We start from the raw sequence: 22,156 nt of genomic DNA, 5'->3' as shown, positions 1-22,156 counted from the left end.
ACTATTAGGAGTTTGTCCCTCTGAAAATCATGGTGGGTAATAAATTATGCTATATTTATATATCAGACACATATAGATTTTTTTCCTTTAGATACTTTTGGGCTTTGATATAATATTGCACAAAGAAGATGAAATATGTCACATATATGAAATATTAATATGGGCAATCTCTGTGTTTTGTTGTTGTTTTAAGCGTTTGCATTTGAATGTATTGGTATGGAAGTTTGAGGTGAAAACTGACAAACCAGCTCAGTCGTGTCCCAGCCATCAAAGCAGACATAAAATGTCTGCGGGCTTCTATTTAGGAGTGTCTTTACACAGTGGTCAAGTCAGACTGTCAGGGCACAGATCAGGGAAGGGTTGTGTAGGAATTAAAGAACAGAGGAGTATGTTTTGGGGATTAACTACTCGAATGGATGTAGAGCTGAAAAATGTTATGCCAAAAATCAAAATCAAGAGATAGTACCTCCTCGTAGTTGAAGATTCCCAGCTGAAGACTGACCATGGTCTCTGCTGAATCAGAGAGAGTTTTGTAAGAGCAGAGCTTCCAGCCAAATATCAAGTTTGTCTGCAAAGGAAAGAAGGCATATCTTGCATTGTAATCAGAGTCCTTGCTGCAAATCAGCTGATGGCTGATAAGCAAGAGAAAGCTCTTCCAGTCTGCCATCAGCCATGAAGCTTTTTTGTCTTTTTGCTCTATTGGATTTCATTGTCTGTTTGTTTGCTTTGTCTACAGAGTTGTGCATGAGCTATAAGACATTTTATCCTGGATTTAGGAATCATAAAATTATTTATGTTGGAAAGAACCTTTTAAAAAGACCGACAGTTCTTTAATCTCATTAGAATGAAAATTATATTTGATTTGCATCATGAGTTTTACTATAGTAGGCATAAAAATAATTATTTCCCACCTAAAAAGAAGACAAACAGAAAGTCATACTTGGTGCCCTCTTCCCAGTTTGAGCTTTACCCCAAAGAATGACTTTTCCTGCACCTTGCTCTGTACTTTCCTCCATTACACACAGAAAATCCTTCTGTTGTTGTTGTCCCCATCTTTGATTTTTGTGCTGAATTTCAGTTTGCAGAGAAAGAAGCAAGTGGGTATTTCAACTGCCTTCACATATATGGAGGAATTAGAACCCAGTCTTTTAGCCTCAGGTTTAGATAGGCAGCTTCATTCAGTTTTACCTTTCAAAGATGCATTGCTTCCCCATTCAGAAACAGTTCATTTAACCTGGCAGTATCTCAGTGCTGACTGAAGACAAGAAAAACCACGGTTATACTCACAGCAATGGAATAGGCAAGGAACATGATTGCAATAACCGTGATGAATCCAGAGATATCACCCCATGCTCTCCTTAGAGTGGAGGTGATCATGTTTAACTTAGGGTTGAGCCTCAGTAGATGCCACAGTTTCACTGTGGAGAGAAGCACGAGGAAAGCAATCAGGTAGCCAAGAACTGCATCAGCTCTTGCTGTTTCATTAAAGCTTACAGAGCTGTTAGAAACAAAGAAAAGATGTATTAGACCATCACACAGAACCCTGGGAACGCATGCGTTCTGGGAAAGCCAGTCACTCTGAACTTGTTTTCAGTGCAGAGCTAACTTGAGTTTTTGCTTGAATGTTTCTGTCTCTGCTCCCTGCTGTGTGCACACAAAAAGCTCAGCTGTACACGACTGTGTTTTGTTTCCCTGAATTATCCCGTGACTCTGTGAGCTTGCTCTTGTGGGACCATTTTCTAGTAGATGCTATTATTTTCCATTCTGTGTTAAGTATTGATGTCCTCTGCCCTATGCTTCTTGATGGTAAAGAACAAAGCAGATGATTTACTTGCTTAGATGTCCTGTAGCAGCCACGGAACTGGGAGCTCAGTTAGTACTTCCTGGGCTTATTACTTACTCCTCTTTGTGTTCCTGGTAGTAGCTGATGTCTCTGTTCCCAAGGATTGTCCTCTTCACAAACACTGACAGGGCACTCCAGCTCATCAGTATAATGGCCATCTCCAGGAGATTCCACTTGCTGTGGAAATATCTCCATTTCAGAGTCTTCATCAGTTTTCCCTGTGGAAACAGGAGCCTTACTTTTCCAGTCCAACACCGTATCATACAGTAAACTTCTCAAGATTAGGGCTATGTCCTCCACAATAAAGCAGACTTCCCACATCATAATTTCCCATCATCTTTGATCACTCTCACCTGTGCTCCCGCAGCTGACCCCACACTTGCCTCAGCTGATTAATCAGAGGTTCAGGCTGTGATTACCAATCTCCCATACACTATCATTAATGAGGATACACGATCTGATTCAGTCTTCCACTGGTGCAAGTCAGCAGCAGCACTACAGAAATCAAGTACTGTCCTAAAGCTTTCACAAGTGAAATGGGAGACAGAAGGTAAGGCTGTCAGCAGGGTTTTCCAGTGTATCTCACCTGCACGATCATGTAGTACACAATAAAGAGGAAATAAATCACTTCTGCAGCAACAACAAAAATGTGAAGGCTGTTGGTATATGGGTAGAGCCGGACACTCTGCAGCTCTGCGCTTGTGAAGAAGGCCCCTGGAAAATAACAGTTTTCAACTTGGTGCTGTAATAATTACATCCTTTTGTCTTCTTTCAAACAATTTAATTCATTAATAAGACCTCCATACATACATCAGTGTCAGTCTGAATCCAGTTATCATACTGAGATTTAAGCCTGACTGTAGGAGTAGCCCTGTAAGCGTTCTTTGAAAGATTCTTCAGAAGGTAATTTTGGACAGTCAGAGGCTTTTGGGCTGCTAATGCCCCTCTGTGTCACAGTATGATAGTAATCCCAGCAAGGCTGAGTTTGGATTAGACTACAGATGCTGATTTTGTGCTTTGATACAGACATAGGTTCTCACCTAAAGCGTTGGTTTCAAACATCAGGCTTACAATGCAGAAGAGGTTCACATTGGCATTGTAGACTGTAAATTCAACAAACACTGCTCTTGTGAAGGTGTCTAGCCAAATGTTGTTGAAAAGGTACTGGAGAATTCTGTCAAAAAATGTATAGCCAGTGAGATAACTCATACCATCTCACACACTGTAGCACATGAAGGATAGAAGTGCATCATTTCATAGAGAAGGAGCACACCCAAGGTAAGATGTTTACTGTTATTTTGGCATTCTGTATTTCTGCAGGTATATAAATATGGAATCCATGCATGCAATTAGGAAAAAAAACAGGTTGTAATTTTTGATTTGGATGTTACCTAACATGGAGAAAAATTATAAGAATATAAAGTACATGGAAGTCATCACCGTAATATCTACAATATTCGGTGTAATCCACAGTAGCAAAATTCAGACTGCAATCTGATACGAATCCTACATAGAGCAGAGAAAAGAGCACCATTATAACTACAGTGTACTCACTAATATTCTACCAGGATGTAAGCTTTACCTGGAGGCATTCTGAGGATCAGTTCCCAGGTGAATCACATATCCTCCTCCCCCATAGATGGCCAGTTTGCCCCAGACAGGCTGCCCTCTCAATTTGGACTGGCTCTGATAATGCCAGGCTGAGCTCAGGTCAGAGGAGGTATCAAAGACCGAAGTGTTCCAGTGTTCTCCATAGTCTGATGTGTCTTCTGTTTGTAGAGAGTATGGAGCATGGCATTCCTCAATCATGTGCTGGAGTGTGGGTGAAACAGGGCAGGTGTCTCCTTTCACTCTCACTTGGCGAATTCGAGCGCTGCCCACCAGCTTGGAGTTCCCATCTGTAATGAACCCTAAATGGGAAATGGAAGAGACAGAACTATGACTAATGTTTCTTCATCTCATTTATCATTGTGATGTGCATTAATATTTTCCTATACATTAAAAAACAAAACAAAACAAAACAAAAAAACCTAAAACCCAACATTGTAAGCAAAATAGTGCTTGTGTTGATTTAAACTGAATTCTTGGAAAACATCCATAGACAACAGTTTAGTATCATTACCTGTCTGTATGTCACAGGTCTGCAGGAGAAAAGCGACCTGCCTGGAGCAGAGTAGCCATATGCAGTGTTCACACTTGACCATAGCTGGTTAGTGCCATGTCCAAGCATCAACCATGCCATTGTATGCTCATAAGTACTCTAAAATGTGAGTTTGAACATGGCTCGTATTTGTTAATGGGTATGGCCAGATAGAAACATAGTGATGTTGTATAATTATCCTTCACATTGACCTAAGACGGAGTGCAGAGACAGAAAGCTTTATAGTGCCATCTATCTGCCGTTCTGCTTTTTTCCTCGGTGATAGATAGAAGCTGAATTGAAACTGTGAATGGGTTTGGAATGGGTAATGTAAAATGTGAAACATTAAAAAACTCAGTGCAAAACTTGAGCACTGTATTAAAGAAAATGTCAGGCCAGGTGGAACTCGAGGTCGGGATGCAGGGCTTTTGTTATCCATTAGTGTTCAGCTTATGAATATTCACATTAGTCTTACATACTCATAGCATCTTCCTCCAGTCAGATACGCACGTACAAGTTGGATATAGGTATAAATGATAATGTTTCAGAATCTGGCAAGCTGAAGTGAATCAAGATGACATCAAAACAGTCTTTGCACCTTTATATGATCCATAAAGATTTTTGACTAAGGTAGTTTTTGCCCATGTGAAAAAATCCTCATAACTGTAGACATCATGGAATCCTGCTGTAAAACTGCTCTCAATATGCTTGTTTAAGTAGTAGGAATTGGGATCTCTTTGCCCATAGGCAACCAGTAACAGCATCCATAAAAACCCCAGATAGGCTGAAAAAGAAAAGAAAAACCCATGAGAAGAATCAGTACACGTGACCTCAGAATTAGCTCTGCTGTTCAAAATAGATTGTGTGAATGATTACTGCTGTCATCACTTATTAGGTTAAGGGGATGCTTTGCAAGAATCTGACTGACTAGTGCTAATGAATTTACACAACTTACGTCAAAGTGCTGCAGTTTAAGCACATCACATTTGAAATACAAGTAGGAATCTGAGAAGTGATTGAGAAAATAAGCATACTGAACATTAACAGTAATGACAGCTCTAAACAGAACGAGTAGCTTAATTTTGTGTTTAATGTTTTCACTGATGTAAAAGTACTGATGAATACTGCTGAATAAAACAAGATAAACTACATATGAGTAATACCCAGGATTTCTCTGATTAGGGCAAATGCCTTCTGCTCTTTCATGCAGCTGATTTTCATTTTCTCAACATCAGCTGCGGGAGGTGGCTGGTAAATATTGTTTCTGCTGTCCCGTCGGGCTCCAAAGAGAGGATTTGAGTTGCCTGTGGGTGAGAGCAGTGATACCTGGAATCAGTCAATAGATCATTTGTATCCTGCTTTGGCTATTGTGAGGAAATATTTCTACTTAATGCTTTCCCATAGGAAGTCAGGTGATGTCACTTAAAGAAGCATTGGGGAATGATTTAGGTTCTGAGCAGCACGTCAGGTTTAGGTACAGGTGCCTTTCTCTGCCCATTCAGGTGTATAAAGGTAACCAGTGAAGTCTTCACTGTGAATCACATATTGGTGCATAAAGCATTCAAGAATCTTAAAGAACATTTCACTTTTCTTTTTAGTACTTTCTCACTTTACAGACAGTTACCTGGTGCAGGTAAAGGCCCATCAATGGCAGTGTTTTCTTCATCCTCATGTTCCACCTTCTTCAGAACCAGAGCAAAGAAAGCAGCAAATCCCAGCACCTGCAAGAATTAGCTGTAGACTCACTTTGTGCCCATTTAATATACAGAAGCTCAGGGTTTGAGGTGCACCACTTTGGATACAGCTACTGTAGAAGAATAACTGTCCTTTGGCTTTGAGGAACTCATGCAGCTGAAGCTTATAAACAGTGCACAAACCCTAACTCAGCTGCTCTTGTTGTATGACTTATCTTCTTTGGTCACCTCGTCAGCTATTAAACTCTGACAAAATGGGGGACAAAACTAATGTAGTTAATGCCAACAAATGACAACAAAACTATGTAATGCATGTTGGCTTTTGTTTTAAGAGCAACAACTTCAATTTTACATGTTAAATCCCATGGTTCTTTAAAAGGTATTATTTTCATGTAATCATAGCAGAATGAGTTCATATTGGCTGGTTGTTCCATTTCTGAGGATCTCACCTTTAAGGGCTGCGTGATGAAAAGACTTTCAAAGAAGGAGATGGCCATGGAGATCAGCCATTTGATGGAGTTCTCCTTACCGTAATGCAGCCCATAGAGCATGGTAAAGAACCCAGATACACCACTGGTGGCTGCAACAAGGAACCAAGCAATGAACACAAACCACCAGGGCAGCCCTTTTGAAGAAGAACTTTTCTTTCCATCACCAGAGAAGCTTGGAGTAAGAGACCACCTTCAGAATCAACCAGAAGAGAAAAAAAAATCATTCAGCACTGAAACAGAAACCAAAACCACATTCTTCAGGTTCTGTGACCATAGGCAACGTTTTATGATTTAAATTCTTCTAGCTAACTTCTTCCTTTAGCTAATGTAACCACACAGAATATATGGATGGCAAAAAGTACAGCAAGCAAAGATATGAGAAAGCGTGCAGATGCCACCAAAAATAAAAAGAAATATGATGGTCTTACTTGCTTCTCAGTTCATGCATTATTGAACCTCCAGTAGAAACGTTGACCAAAAAACCCCATAACCATGAATGCCTTTTAGCTGCTGGATACGTCTCAAGATCATCATAAAGGTCAGAGAGATAATTAGTGGTATTGTTTTCAATTCTTCCTAATTAATTATCGGGTTTCCCAGAAATATATTTTGTCTGCTTATTCATTTTATTTTCTTCACGCATTATTAGAGACCAGGGAGATGTTGGAGCTCAGTGATTATCTTCAGCATTTTACGGCCATGTGGTATTGCACTGTAACATTCAATTTTGGAAGCAAAAATGACAGAGTGAGGATCTGTCATTACTGCTTTTGTCTGTAGTTCACTGCATTGAAATTTCTTTGTTGCTCCAACAATGGAATAATAGTAAGGCATGTTTCTACAGCTATTATAATGATTATCTACAACATATTAAGTAGTAATTATTTTCAACTCATTGCTTTAGAATTCATGACCTGAATTTACTTACACTGAAAATGGGATAAGAATTAGATTACCTCTCACTGATGGACGCTGATGAGCAAATCTGGTTCTGCAGGAGGTTCTTCATGTGCTGAACCTGCCGAACTGCTTGAGTATAACTCTGAGGCATCTGAAATTTATGGGGCCCCAGTAATTCAAGCTCCATTTCTACATGCTGGAGTTGCATGTACAAGCAACGGTTGTAATCACTGTGCTTTAGTCGCTCACGCATTCCCTTTTCAGGAGTTGGGCTTCTTGTTTTTTCTGTGGGTAAAGAATTTACCTTTGAACTCTGCATCCTGGAATGCTCATGGAAAAGACAAAAAGGAGCAGGTCTTCATGAAATCAGTGGGATTACTTGCACATGTATTATTATTTAATTGAAATTGAATCAATGCCTAAGTTAAGAGTTGGACTGAAAGGGACAGCACAAGGCCAAGAAGAAAATGGATGGGACAAAAAACTGATATTTATGGGTCTTGATAATAGATAGTAAATAATTAGATACTGATAAGGCTGTTGGCTAACATTTTATTCTGCAGCAACAGAAACAGAGATTTCAGTGTTTTTACTTAGTTGGGTGGCAGACGGTGCATAGTGAAAGGAGAAGGCAGTGGGAACAAATTAAAGCTCAGGAAATTCCATCTGCATACAACTTTTCTGTTGCAAGAGTGATTGGACACCTTGAAGGAGATGCTATGGAGTTTCCATCCTTGGAGATACTCCACATTCAACTGGATGCGGTCTTTGGCAACCTGCTGCAGCTGACTCTGCTGGGGATCCCTTCCAACCTCAACTATTCTGTGATTCTTTAATTGCCTTGGAGTCAGAATGTAAAAGCTTGGGTCATCCTACCCAGTGTTGCCATCAATTTCACTACCAAGGTTTCAGTAGGTGTGTCACACTAAGCTGTTTACCTTGTATATCCATAGGGCCTAGTGTGACAGTTACAGGGTCATCCTTCTTTTTGTTTTCATCATAAAACTCTTGCCCAGCTCTATTCTGCTGGCAAATGATATCTTCAACCAATGCCAAAAGTGTGTTGATGTTAGTTGATTTTCCAAGATCTGATACTGAGGTCAGTGATGGAGCTTTTAAGGCTTTAAAGAGCGAGTTAGCAATTCTTCTTATGTCCTGGAAAAGATAGCAGCAATATGATAGTGACTTGGACTGCAGTAACTTAGGCTGATGTGGTCAGGAGGTGCCACTGGCTGGGAGCTGCACCTATTTCTAAAACCCCTGGAATGGGTAAGTATAGAACATCCTATGGGGCTGGATATGACAGCAGGATATGACATCTGGATTTCAATGAGTTCAGACATTTGGTTTTCAAGATTCAGTAATGCAGCTTACCTGTCCGTGGACCTAAGCTGGGGAAGACAGGGTCTGTGATACTTTTTCTCTTCACTGTCTTGCTTGATGCTTGCTTTTAACCCAATAAACTCAGTGATTTGAACCACTGCGCAAGAGACTGAAATGTGCATAGGCTGATCTTGCTGAAGTTGAGGATTCCCTACATGTGGAATATACTGTGAAAGTGCATAACCCTTTGTTCATCCCATGACCCATAGGTGGGTAACTGAGTGTTTTACATGAAAGCACATTTGGCTCATCAGACAATTTGAAAGACTTCTGACGGGGAAGGTTTCTGCTGTTAAACTGGAGGCGTCGAGTACTGCATGGCAGCAGAGGGCAGTGCAGGACGCACTGGGAAGCAGCCACATTCACTTACCTTTATCACAGCCTCTGGAGTGAGCGAGACTGCTGGGGTGACCTGTGGGACAGGAGGTAGGCTTGGGGATACTTGGCTGTTCTTTCCAGGCTTCTTCTCTGTGCCCTGCCTGGCTGGCCGGGGTCGTGTGTTCCTGAAGATCTGCACAATGAGCAGGTTGATGGGGAACATGAGGAGGGAGCTTTCAAAGCCAATCATCACTTCCTGCCATGTGAACTCAATCTTGCCTGTGAAGATTCAACAGGGGAAACAAATAAAAATAACCTCTGGAACCATCAAATCTGTCTCTTGTGAAAAAGCCAATTTGTTCAACTCTCTGTCTCTCTATTTTCCTGCCCAAGTAATGAAAACAATTGTTACCCAAATCCATTTTCTGCTCAGCTGGGTCCTTTGGCACTCCCCAGAACATGATGCTGGTCAGCATGGTGCAGAGCAGCAGTGAGAAGCAACATGACACGCGCTGAGCTCGTGTGAAGGAACTTCGTGGGGAGCGGCTGAAAACTGAGTACCAAATGTGCCCATCCTGGAAACCCTTGGAGGTCTTCATGAAAAACAGGTTGCTGGGAAGGAAGAGGAGGAAAACAAATGAATGCTTAGGAAGGAGAGGAAAGAATAAAGTTGTATTTTGGGGTCCGGACCTGTTTGTGCTAGGCACTGTCAGATGACGTATTAACTGTAAAAAAAAATATCGAATATCATGGCTTGATTTACATAGAATGATTATAGCTTCCTATGTGCTTTCCTTCTGGCCACAACATAATCATGAGCAGTTTCTATATGCATTCTTAGGGAAATTACACTGGAGACAAGATGCTTGGGTTTCCATATGTCTCATCAAAGTATTATTTAACACCAGTATTTCCAGTCTGATGTAATTGTTAAGGTAACAGTCAAGCTTCTTCTCATTCAGAGCCCTTTCAGAGCAATGGAAAAACCTCACTGTTTTTCTTTTTGTCTAGAGAGTTGATGTTTGCATACTTGTTTCTCTGGACTGATTGTTATTAGGAGCAAAAAGGCGTAAAACAGAAGTTACCTGAACTGCTTCATGTCTTGCTCTGTAGCTACTGGGAACACTTTATCTAGGACGCATTCTCCAATATCAACTGCTAACCAGGAGTTACAGAGGAAATACCATTTCTGGTCCCATGCAAGGTCATGTACCAATACTCGATTCACATACCTGGTGGGAAAACACACAGGGCACAGTCATGTGTAACTGAGTGGTATGAAATTCAGGACTCAACAAAACTATGGAGGACAGACTCTGGCCTCTGACTTCTTTGGCTGTGCCCTAAGATAATGTTCTTCTGAGAACTTAGGTTGGTGACCTGACCCAGATCACTGTGCCTTTATTTCATGTAATATTTCCTGCAGTATGTTTGAGGAAAGTCTTGCACTAACTCAGAATCAACTTGTAGTATGTGTATAAACTGGATATGGGAAGTATTCCTTGCCCTGCAGTTTAGATCAAGATATGATCTATTCATCTAGGGGGGAAAAAAAGGTGAAACTAACCCTTACTGTCTAGAACTGTAGGAAGAATAATTTCAAGTGCTAGGAAAGGAAAACAGTTGTCATTATAAACACATATTTGAATCTTTATTATTTCCTTGTGTATACTTACCAGGATGGATTGTCCCCTGAATTATCATGCCACAGTCGAATACTCTGCAATTCCCCTAGAGGAAAAAGGGTACAGAGTAGGAAAACATCCACTCCTCCACGCTCAAACACTGGTGTCTCAGGATCAGTTAGATGATGTGGCTCACTCTCTCCTTCTAGTCCGTATAGAGTGAGTGTCACCTGCAGAGTAAGATAGCAAAATGAGGGATCGCTCGTCTCAGAATCCTATATGTGATTGTTCCTCTGATATACTCTGCCCACTTTCTAGCTTAGAATTTGCATTTGAGCTGTGCTGTTTAAAAGCCTTGGGTGCTACTTTATTGCTCTGGTTCTCTACATGAGTGCAAAGCTCTTTTACTGCACAGTACAGCTGATACCTTGGAGGTTGTGGCTGCCCCACGGCGATGTCCTGTGAAAACTGTCACAAGATAACAATACTGAGCAAAGGGGTCGTTGTCTTCCAGCACTGTGATTCTTGCCTGCAGAGTGACATGATACAAACAGTGCATTAGCAACCCTTTAAGTATAGGCACCTTAATGCAGTGGGTAGGAACATACCATCTTATGAACAGTGCAGATGGAAGGGAGTAGGGTTAGCTGAAGACTTCTGTTAAAACAGGACAGTCAAAAAGGGAATTGGCCTAAATACTTCCAGTCTTTATTAATGAAAGACTTACTTTGGCATCATCCTGGATGTCTTTCCTTCGGGCCCAAATAACAACGAGCACATATATCAGAAAGATACATCCTACTGTGGTCACCACCACAGGGTTGTCCACAAATGTAGCAAATAGCTGTGCAGTTCTGCTAACATCAACAGCATTAGGTATGACAAAGAAGGAGCTCCCAAAGAAGGTCAGATGGTTGCAGAGACACTGAGTGCTTCTAGAATTTGTTTTTGGTCCTACCTGAAAGCCAGAAAAAAAAAACCCTGATGGAACATTTTGCTTTGAAGTACTGGACAATGTACCAAGCAAATGAAAAGGCAGTGCTGAGAATGGTGAGTCAGTATGCAGAATTGCTTTACAGGAATAAATTGTTGTTGGGAATATTAATTCCAATGTCCAGACAGAAAAAGGCATTTACAGTATGATACAAACTTGTCTGAACAGCTCAGTTTCTCTTTATGTAGGAGTGCATCTCAAGAAGTGTAATGGAAATGCGATTTGAATTTCAGTCGTAGTGGATTAAATTTCACCTCTTGATTTTACTAAAACATCTGATAATTATCTTATTTTGCGGTATGAATTCAGCGGGGATCACAAGGGCTGGATTTGGCATATATACTATAAAGACTCCTCTATTTCTCTCTACTTACCTGGCATCCGTAGCTACTCCAGTTCCCCTGCTGCTCATCCCAAAATACACAGCGGGATGCAAAGCAAGTGACAGCAATAGATAGTCCATTATAGACAGTGGAATCCATTCCTGTGTCTTGTGAAACCATGAAATAGTAAGTTCCCTCTCCAAAAATGAGTTCTTCAGGGCTAAGAATCCAGGTATTTGTTTCACCTTGAACAAAAATATCTATTTTCAATGTATATGCAGAAATGTGTATTTTGAATACAGCTATATTTCATATAATAAATAAACTGAACAAAATAAAAGAAACGGGTACCAAATAATCCTTAGCAACTCACTGTTCAAAGCATCCCACTCTTTGCTCCTGAAGCACAATAAAATGAAACTCCTTTGACAGGATTCTTTCCAATTAGATGTCAGGCTCATTCTGCAAATTTGTGGTCATAATGACCTTGTAATTTTGTCAATTCCATGATATCCATGCCGAATGCCCTTAACTTCCCATGAGTAGTGAGCTTGTATAGAGCTAAGTCTTTTGGCTACATAAGCCCAGAATGCAAAAGTTAATTCGTCACTAACGGGCTGTCTTACCTCCAGTAGTTTTCTTGTAGAGCAGATGACTTTTCATGTCATAGTTAGTTTCATTTGGGTGATAACCATATCCTAAGTAGAGTATTAGTGGAATATCTTGCTCACATTCCAGCTGGATCACTATTGATGTGTGTTCTGAGGTGATGTTGACTTGGAAAATACTAAAATTGCCCAGGTTCAACTGAATCCTATCTTCCTCAGGTGCAGAATGCCTTGGTAATATTATCTGGTTTTAAACAGAAAGACAAATACAAATACAGAAGAGCATCTTACTTATCTATAAGCACTATAAGTATCTATAGGTACAGCCACACAATAGACAATCTTTTCTATAACATAAGTATGGCTGTCAAAAATACTTTCCTTTAAATTATTTTCATGATACTGTCATCTAACTTCTGAAAAGTCCTTTTCTGGCCTGTATGGATTCATCACAAAATCTGTGATCTTCAGTGCATTATTTAACTGAAAGCTGAGCTTATTACTGAAATAGTGGCCACATGAAGTACATAAATGAACTGTCTAGATGTCAGTTTATAAATGGGTTAGGAATCCCAAACAGAAGTAATATAAGCGTGCAGTTGTTGGGTATCGAATCAGACATTACATTGTGTTTCAAGATCACTGTAGTCTGGAATGGTTTTCCCCAGCCATTATCACTGTCACAGCCACTTAAATGAATGTCATCTCCTTTCTAAGAAATATTTGTCATTTTCTTCCTCATATCACAAAAATATCCCCATCACAAATGCACAAGTGCAGACACTCATTATATGTTGAAATGAATACAGTACCACCATTTGTAGTCAGACAGTAATATACATGACAGCTTGTAAACAGAAGGAAGAGAGAAGAGGGATAGAAAATAGGGAGTTTACCTCAATGTTTTCTTTAAGGTTGCTGACTGGTATGATCAAGCCATCCAGACCAGTAAGACTTAGACCTCCCACTGTTCCACTGATGTCAAAGCTGGTGTCACTGGAGAAAAAGGGATTCATGGCAAAGCTCACCATCTGTCAGCAAGACATTAATAATAATCTCTGAGTTATTGTTAATATTTCATTATCTTAAAAATTAAATTGGTGAATAGACCAAATAAACTTGTTGACCTCAGACTCAAACAGTACTCAGAAGAAGCCAAAGTCCAGTCTTAAATACATGCCTAATTTCTGTGGTAGGCCAAACAAGGCTGAGGGGATGGGGAGTTTAAGCTTGCTCAGCCAACATCATGCAATTAAGATAAGTGAAAGCTTCTTTGACCAAAAATGACTGGAGGGATGACTTGCATGCTTTCATACTCCTTAAAAGGTCTCTAAAATTGCTTGACCAAGAATGTGAGTTGTAGATCAGATTGAGCCAACATAAAAGCTGTTTACTTGCCCTTATATCCACTGTTTCATCATCAACTTCTGAAATACCAAGTGAAGAAGCAGTTGGGAGAGTAAAGCTGGCAGAGCTGGAGCTGGAGATATTAATGGATGTACCATCCATATTTTCTGTTTGCAATCTATTCAGTCCAGTTGGACACAAATAAAACAAACAAACAAACAGACATACAAACAGTCAATAGTATGAACTTCAAACATAGGGAAGAAGTTCTCTCAGTTTGTGAGTACAACTTATGTGGAAAATTATTTCTGACTCTGCCAGTAACTACCTGAGTGCATTGCCCCTGATGGAGTACTTCATACTACACTACCGTGCAGTCATCAGGAAAAGGGCTGGAATTGGCATATCTGTCTATGAAGTTGCACCCAATTAGGTGTACTTATGCAAAAGGTGCACCTGGACTTTGTGTGAACATGTTCTTGATTTCTACACACAGTTAAATGTGGATGAAAACCAGACTCTCAGGGAACAATGTGGGGATGACTGTTGGAAATGCAGAATGCTCATCAGGCTCCTTATGGTTATATTTGCTCTTGTCAATCTAGTTACGGTTTTGTATATCATGTCATTATTGGCAGCTTAGCAACTTGGAAAATAAAAAAGAACTTACCTTTTACAGGCAAGCAGCTACTAGTAAGTTCTTGTTTGGTCAAAGAAAGCATAACATGAACATTTTTAAGATATTACTGAACCTAACTGGGGTCCAAGCTGTTCTTACAATTAATTAGCAACTTCATCATGCTGCTGAAGTTGTCACTATGCTACAATATTAGAGTGGTTGGGTGGTTTCAAGGATAATGCAATGAATATTTGAGGAAAGTTTGCCTATCAGGAACTTGGCGGGGGAGGGTGATTGAGGAAGACAGACAGACAGCAGGCATTTGTTACTGTTACCTGTTTATATACATTGTGGCAGAATGAGTGGTAAGGACCGTGGGTTCATCATCTGGCTCCTTCCCAAACAGGAGAGCACTCTGCAGATTTTCAACTGTATTCAGGAGCTGGTAGGACACCAAACTCTGGACAAGGATTAGAGGAAGTAGCATCTCACAGAGCTGCTCAGAATCAGTAAATTGCTCCTTATTTGCCCTTAATTCTTTTCATTATGAGATATTGTTTTCCTCGTGTCTTATAAAGCTGGCAAACTTGGTGATGTTCTTGTTAATCTCAGAAAAAGTTATTCTTAACAGCAATTCAAGTTCTGTAATTCTCATGAAAACATACTGCAAATAAACATGCCTTACAGTAAATGGAAATCTAGGATTTAGAACTTCTATGCACTGAATGACTACGAACATGGCATCAATTTCATGCAAGACATTTATTTATTTGTGTATGTTAATGCCCTTTCACTGCACATTTTAGTGTTTGAAAAGCAAGATCTAATTACCTACTGGTTGTGTAACTGTTGTGTTGTCCTGGGGGAGTCTGAACAGTTCATAACCTTTTTTCTCAGGTTAGATTTATATCATGCCCTACTCCTTCGCAGGGCTGACAGCTAAAGTGCATTCAGTCCAGGAATTACACAAAGGGAACTGTGACAATTCATATATAAATAGGAAGGCCTCGGACAAAATAAACACACTTCTTAATTCTGAATTGAAAATCAGAGTGGGCTTTCTGAAAAAATGTAAGCAGAAACCCGGGCAGATTTCAGCTCTGAAGTAATGAAACAAGTCATGAATACTGAATACCTGAGTCTTCCTTCAACCAAGGGGAGAAAGGAGGGGATAGAATCAAATCTGGAAAAAAAGATTTTTTGCAGTCCATCTGCTTGTCATCCCTTAGAGGTCTTAACACTGATCCTGTCTTCTGCAGTGCACTGTCCTGTGATCCACCTGACGCCAATTTAAAAATGTGAGGTAGCAAAACTATTTAAAATCTTCTAAAGCAAGTAGATGTTCAGCCACAGTCATCTACAAACTGGACTGAATGACAATTACCTGTTCTGCCTCAGGCACTGTGGTGTTGATGTCTCTGTTTTGTATGGAGGCTTGAAGGACATTGCTCACTGCATTAAACAGGTAGCTGGCTGCATCCGTTAGTTTCTGATCATCTCTGCTGTCTTCTGTGTTTACAGTGAGCAAGGAAGCACTGACATCTTTCAGTGTATTGCTAGCTTCCACCTGCATGGGAAGGAAGGGGAAAAGTTTCTCTTTTGTTACTACCAATGACACCAGCCACACATTGTGCCATTGAGTTGTTTACTGGGTATTGCAACATAAGTAATCCCATGGGACTATTTGTGGCTGAAGCTGTTCTACTGTAATTGCTTGTGCTGGGCTAACACCTCAAACACTAATAAAGATGGTATACTGCTAGATGACATACTAATGTGTAATACAGACCTGAAAGCGCAGTCTGCTTCCACAAATTCACCCCAAAAAACAAGATGAATAATATCTGAAGGAAGTTTATCTTTCAAACACTGGGCCAGGGTACAGTTTAGATGTACGGTAATGCAGTAATGTAGTAATTCAGGTTACACTTTGGACTGGTGAGTCCAAAAATATAACCGCAGTCAAATGCATGTGCATTTCAATCTTAATTTCCATAAAGCCATTTGAGTTACCAGCAAGTCATACTTTTGGCCTTTTGCTATGCTAAATGCCAAGGGAGAATGAATCTTACAGTTTCTATTTTGTGCCCAAACACAGCTAATGATTGTTTTGTGATTGTGAAAGCACTGGCCAGCATAATAACCCAGGGTGAGAGAGCCAAGCAAATTCATTTCAAGCTTGTGCATGTCCATTCCCACAGTCTGCAAATGCATAGCAGCCTCACTGTACAGGGAATGCTGAATCTGAGCTATACTCTTGTCTTGTTGATGTTAACAACTGCTGAAATGCTCCCAGCCATTATCTGGCTGCAGCTGTATAACTTACCAGAAATCAGGACAACTCTTCTCATTGCCAGTTTATTTTTGACATTTCCCCCATGACAGTTTGTTCTGCCCTCCCATGTGCTTACTCTTTACTCCTTACACACAAATAGAATTATCTGCCAATGTCATATTGCGTTCAGCATTCAAGAAACATTTTTGCAAGGCCAATCTGAACATTTGTGCTTGGTTCCTCTGGGTGTGCTGCTGTGTTCCTGCCTCACTGCTTGCTCACTGAAAGTTAAGGTTTCCATCTAAAAGATGTATCAGAGAATGTAGCTGGCTGGCCCATCATAGCCTGGATTGCAGAGGCTGCTGAGTCAGTGTTTGTTGTTCCAGATTTGCTTACTCAAAATGGCAAGATGTATTCCCTTCTGGTCAAGATATACATGCTGGTACAGTTAAAAAAAGAAATGAGCAAAGAACAGATAACTGTAAGGCACGGACACTCTTCCAAGGTTAGTAGGGCTCAAAAGAGTCTGTACTGCTAGTGTAAGGAGGCAGAGGATGAATTGCTCCTTACCTGTGCTGAGACAGACAGCTCTTCAGTCCTGTAAGTGATATCTTTCAGTACTTCTGACATCTTAAGAGCAGTTTGTACTGATGTTACATTAACAGCAGAGAGAGTTGTCAGCATTAGCCCTCGGAGCTTGGGATGGAAAGGGGTAATTAGCCAAAAGAGTAAGATACTGAATAAGACTGTGCAAATAGTGCTGTATATTGACAGCCAGGCTTGCTGTGAAATATGTGGTAGAATAAAACTCCTCAAGGATCAATGTGAGCTGATGTTAGGTCTGCTGACAAGGTGCCACTTGCCTTAGTAGCTGTGTAACCAACCGCATGAGCTTTGTGTTTCCTTCCAACAGAGATAATTTTTATACTTAACATACATCAGAAGTGAGCAAAGTCACTTCTCTGACTTTGTGCTAATGTGTGTGAATTACCATGTAAATGTCACTTCCTGAGAAAGCAGAGCCATGTTCAAATAACAAATCATAACTGAAGGATATGTTGCATTTCTCTAGATCTTTTCACTTGAGCATGCAAAGCACAGTATAAATATAAGCTTATATCTGAAACATAAGCTTGTAGCTGGAAGGAATAAATTATCTAATACTCTGAGGGAAATTTTTAGAGGATATTTGTCCTGCAGGAAAGGCAATTATATATATATATATATTATAATATAATTATATATATATATATATTTCCAAAATCAAATTAACTGTAAGTTTAAAAAGACCATCCAAATTAGCTTAAGTGATTGCAGTAGGAATTGAGAATGTGTTCCTTTACTGATGGATGATAAAACAAATTTATTGCTTGGGCAAGTAGTGAATAATAGCTGAAACCAGTGCCAAACGCTGAGATGGATACCAGAAACTTGAAACCTCCATTGATTTGAGGAGGTGATATATGAGTTTTTTGTTACTTAAGAGCTGCCAAAGAATAAGAAGAGTCCATTGTATTGCACTGTGCTGCAAGAAAACAAGTGTCTAACTCACCTCTTTTCGAGTGTCTGTCTGTAAAGATCCGTTCAAGTTTTCCTCTTGGGTCTCATGATTAAGGACTGAAGTCACTGACTTAAACAACTGGAGAAGACTCATGCTGTTGTTCCCACCTTTTAGGATTGTGTTTGCCTTCTCAGATACAATGGTCTGTAGGGTCAGGTTCCCATCGATTGTATCTGCTTGTATAACCTGATGAGGAAATCAGATACGCTCTTAACACTGCTAACAATGATAGTTGTCTTTGAACAGTTTCTGCAATCATGTCATTGGCAGCCTAGCTAGACTGGGACAAAAAACTATGTTACCAGTTTTTCTTTGTGTTTTATTTTGAGTTAAATTCTCCAGACAGCTCTGCTGTCCTCTTGGGTCTTTTGACTAAGTGCTGAAGTTATGGGCTTGGACAGCTGGAACAGATTCATGCTGTTGTTATAACCCTATAGAATGTTGTTTGCTTTCTAAAATACAATGGGACGTCTTTAGAGATGTCCAAATGTAGGCAAACACCCCAGTTCCATCTCAATCTATGACAAATTTCTGTCATTTTAAGATGTCTGATCTCACCCACTTGGATGACGAATCTGTGCAGAAGACACAGAGCCTAATTCAACCCAGAGTTTTCTAAGCCCCAGTCCATGGATTGCCAAGAAAAATTTGCAGTGAAAAGCAGCTTCACTGAGTGTGAAGCATGGGGAAGGGCATGGATTTCTAGCGGCCTGATAGGAATCTGCTGGGCAGGCAGATGCAGGAGCTTTCTGGGACCTGCTGGAGAATAACTCCAGACTCTAAATACAGCTTTTGCTACCCAGTGTCCTAATAGGTCATCCTTTAAAATTCTATCCTAGAAAAAGAAGAGTGGAAGTGTTTCTTGACTACTTTGAGTCCACTGAGAACAGTCTGTGTTAGACAGGGAAATGACGATTATCGTATGGTCACAGGCATATAATAAGTACAAAATGGGAAGAAGTTCCGAAAGAGATTCACAGGTTAACATCAACTTGGAACACCTTGAAATAAAGTATTTCTTCTGTGTACCTTCACTGAAGCATTGGTATGAACTCTATCACCAAAACCGTTGCTAACAGTAATTGTAATGTGTAAAATGAAATTATTTTCCTCTTCTCCAAGTGGAAGATAAACTGGGAAGAGTTCAGGGTCTGGGCCACAGTGCAGGAGAGAATCTGAAATAGAAAAGATGTTGTTTACTACCAGACATCACACAGACACCTCCTGCTATCTAAGAACAGGGCTCTGTGGGCTTGCATTGTGCAGACCTGACTGGCTTACACGTAGATGAAGAGCAGAAGCAGGCTGTGCCTTTGCTCTTACGAGCAGCAGTAAGAGTGCTTGCCAGAAATGTGAAGAAGCACTTAGTCAAACAGTTCACCTCAGGACTTACTTGGGTTCAGATAGAAGCAGTAGTTGAGCTGTGTGCTATGACTCGATTGGCACGAATCCACTGAGCATGGAGTGCTGCAGGAGACTGTGAAAGTGGTGAGCACAGATCCCTGCTTGGGAGACACAAAGCAGCTGGGGACCTGGGGCGGAGGCACGGTGCTGACAAGGTAGGTTTGTTCCCCGTAACCACGCTGAGTCAGTGCTGGGAGTGGAGGGAGCAGAACATCAGCAGTGATCATGCTGTGGCAGCACTGATCTGCAGACATCTTACTTATTGTGGCAATGATGTGGTTTATTCAGGCACCACAAATCTAATGGTGGGCCTAATCAGAAGTGAAATTCCACCAGTGAATCAGCCATAAGAAGAACAGAACTATTAAGAGCACAATAGGTTTTGCATTGTAAACCAAAATTGCATTATTTGATCAAGTATTCAACATAATGTTACATTCAGATGAGCCTTAACAAAATTATTAACAGCTTGGAGCAAGAGAACTGAATTTGTCCTGCTGTGCAACAAACTTAATTCTTAATCATTTTAAGGAACCCATATGTAAAGTAACAGCTCTAAACTTGTAGAATTGCTTGTCAGCAAGGCTATATGTACGTAACATCTGTATGATGTCATGGTGTCAGACTATCTCAAAGCAGTCTAACAAACCCTGCTTGCCCCTACCTGTTACTTTAATCTGGAAAGCTTCTCCATGTGTATGCAAGAAGGAGCTGTTCATTATCAACGTAGATGTGTTGCTTTGAAGCAAATTCAAGGAGTTCTGACGGAAACCAGTCAGGCTGCAGGCTGGAGGGAGGGGTGTAGACTGGAAAACCAGACAGAAAAGAAAACATGATGACAGAGGCTCTTTGCTGTGATTTTGTTGCAGCTGGGCTGCAAAGTGGGTTTGCAATTTGATGCTCCCTATTATGGCTGCTCCCAAACACGACACCCCCATGCCTTGGTCTTCCCTGCTATTTCCAAAGCTCCCCTGTGACAAGGCACCACTCTGAGGCCGAGTGGCTTTTCCTCATAATAGATGCTTATTGGTGGTATTTCTGACAAACCTGTTGCTCTCACCTTGTTTTGGAATGTGTTATCTAAGTACCAGTTATAGTACATGTCCTGGGAGTCCTTCTGTCCAGAGACACTCAAAACAACTTCCTCACTAGCATTCACTGGCTTGCAGTTTGCCTCACACCTGTAGGGAAGTAAGACAGTAGCTACAGGTAGTAACTGGATGAGAAGTCACAGTCCTTGATGTCAGTTGTTTTAACCTTGCTAAATGAACATCTGCAAAATCATATATGTACATATATGTACAGGTGAGCTGTGACTCACAAATAGTGAAATACTTCATTTTACAACAAGAGTATTAGAAAACTTCATCTTTATTTTCAGCACTGACTGAAGTGCAGAATCCACACACTCTTTATGTCCAAATACTCATTCAAGATTTCAAGTAAATCCTACCTCTATTTAACCTCCTGAAAGGATCATATTAACAAATCACTGAAATGCCACTGATCTTCAGTAAGGCCCCAGATTCCCAAAGACCAGATTTTTAAAGCATTATAGTGTCTCTGGGTGTCTAGTAGGAATTTCAGACCTATTTTTTACTTTTATTCCCATCATTTCAGTTAAGTTTGCATATGGAAATCTCCAGAGCTGATAAAAGGTAGAGGGGGTTGAAATGCCTAAGTGGTTTTGGGAAGAATATTATTCAGTTTATAAAGGGGTTATGTTCAGAAATGCAGACTGGAAAATCACAGCTAGGCCCATTGTCTTCAATTCCTTTGATGGTAATAAATAAGTTTACAACAAACAATCTATTATCATAATTGTAATTAATAATGATACACATGGTCCTGCACTAGTTTTGTGTAGTGATATTAAGTAGTGAATGCCAGTGTTTGAAAACAGACCTGATTTCTAGCTGTAGGTCTTGTTTTGCAGTCACATAGAGGCACTGTTCGTCCTGCCTCTCTTTGTTCCCGTGGCTTCTCACTGTCACCCTCACAGTCACTGCTGACTTTGGAGGAGGAAGGCAGGAAGGTGGGATTTGCACCTCTTGTTGGCTGGTGAGGATTATCTGGCGCTGCACACATTCATCCCATTCAGGCCAGCAAGCTCCTGCATGAACATTTCTTTTATAGCTTGAATCATTATAACATCCCATGTCACTTATAAAGGTCTTGCCTAGTACAGGTTTCAAAGAGCTTTATAGAGTCACAGGTTTCCTTAACCCGGTTTATAGAGGGGGTAACCAAAGTTCAGACCAATTTATTTGAAATAATATATGAGTTTGTCACTCATGAAATAAGAATTGGTGGAAAAACTTCAGGAAATTCACATACCACAGGACCAGAAAAAACTGGAATTGTCCTTGTTATCTGGCCAGCCAAGAATAATAGTTGTGAAAGGATCCACGTGGCGACTCGGCTTAATGTATATTTTGTTTTTTCTTTGGTGACCCTAAAAAATAAGTAAATGTACCAATGGGGAAAGTGGCATGTATAAATACATATGTTATTTCATAAATAAATGAGAAAGGCCTGAAAACTTAGACACTGGATCACTCTATGCACATCTGTAGCTTAAATGCTCTTTCCTTAACCAGCAGTAGCGTGTGAGTATCAGCTATAGGAATA

General features: G+C 40.3%; 2 protein-coding genes across 3 annotated transcripts in view; one reads left to right on the top strand and one right to left on the bottom strand.

The window, feature by feature from the left end:
- The window catches only part of BCO1 (beta-carotene oxygenase 1), a 50,398-nt gene that overhangs the window by 1,059 nt on the left and 27,183 nt on the right, over positions 1–22,156 (top strand). The window contains exon 1 of one of the 2 annotated variants that reach the window (XM_072346485.1): positions 17,103–17,160. The exons of the other annotated variant lie outside the window; for it this stretch is intronic. The gene's annotated coding sequence lies outside the window, so the exon portion shown is untranslated. Of the gene's footprint in view, positions 1–17,102; positions 17,161–22,156 lie in introns of those variants that run through there. 2 annotated transcript variants of the gene reach the window in all.
- LOC140257279 (polycystin-1-like protein 2) overlaps positions 1–22,156 on the bottom strand; it is a 29,774-nt gene that overhangs the window by 690 nt on the left and 6,928 nt on the right. Inside the window, 32 exon segments of the mRNA XM_072346479.1 lie at positions 467–568; positions 1,288–1,498; positions 1,901–2,061; positions 2,430–2,557; positions 2,884–3,017; positions 3,426–3,753; positions 4,582–4,767; positions 5,147–5,287; positions 5,608–5,704; positions 6,127–6,358; positions 7,125–7,353; positions 8,007–8,223; positions 8,822–9,137; positions 9,139–9,381; positions 9,855–10,001; positions 10,446–10,624; positions 10,822–10,923; positions 11,122–11,352; positions 11,763–11,956; positions 12,338–12,563; positions 13,216–13,350; positions 13,718–13,844; positions 14,621–14,745; positions 15,670–15,852; positions 17,131–17,256; positions 18,113–18,307; positions 19,151–19,296; positions 19,515–19,715; positions 20,190–20,331; positions 20,586–20,706; positions 21,431–21,638; positions 21,863–21,980. Of these exon segments, the coding sequence (XP_072202580.1) occupies positions 467–568; positions 1,288–1,498; positions 1,901–2,061; positions 2,430–2,557; positions 2,884–3,017; positions 3,426–3,753; positions 4,582–4,767; positions 5,147–5,287; positions 5,608–5,704; positions 6,127–6,358; positions 7,125–7,353; positions 8,007–8,223; positions 8,822–9,137; positions 9,139–9,381; positions 9,855–10,001; positions 10,446–10,624; positions 10,822–10,923; positions 11,122–11,352; positions 11,763–11,956; positions 12,338–12,563; positions 13,216–13,350; positions 13,718–13,844; positions 14,621–14,745; positions 15,670–15,852; positions 17,131–17,256; positions 18,113–18,307; positions 19,151–19,296; positions 19,515–19,715; positions 20,190–20,331; positions 20,586–20,706; positions 21,431–21,638; positions 21,863–21,980 (5,631 nt within the window).

Source organism: Excalfactoria chinensis, chromosome 11 (assembly GCF_039878825.1).
Source record: "Excalfactoria chinensis isolate bCotChi1 chromosome 11, bCotChi1.hap2, whole genome shotgun sequence".
NCBI lineage: Eukaryota > Metazoa > Chordata > Aves > Galliformes > Phasianidae > Excalfactoria > Excalfactoria chinensis.
This window is presented reverse-complemented; position numbering and strand designations above follow the sequence as displayed.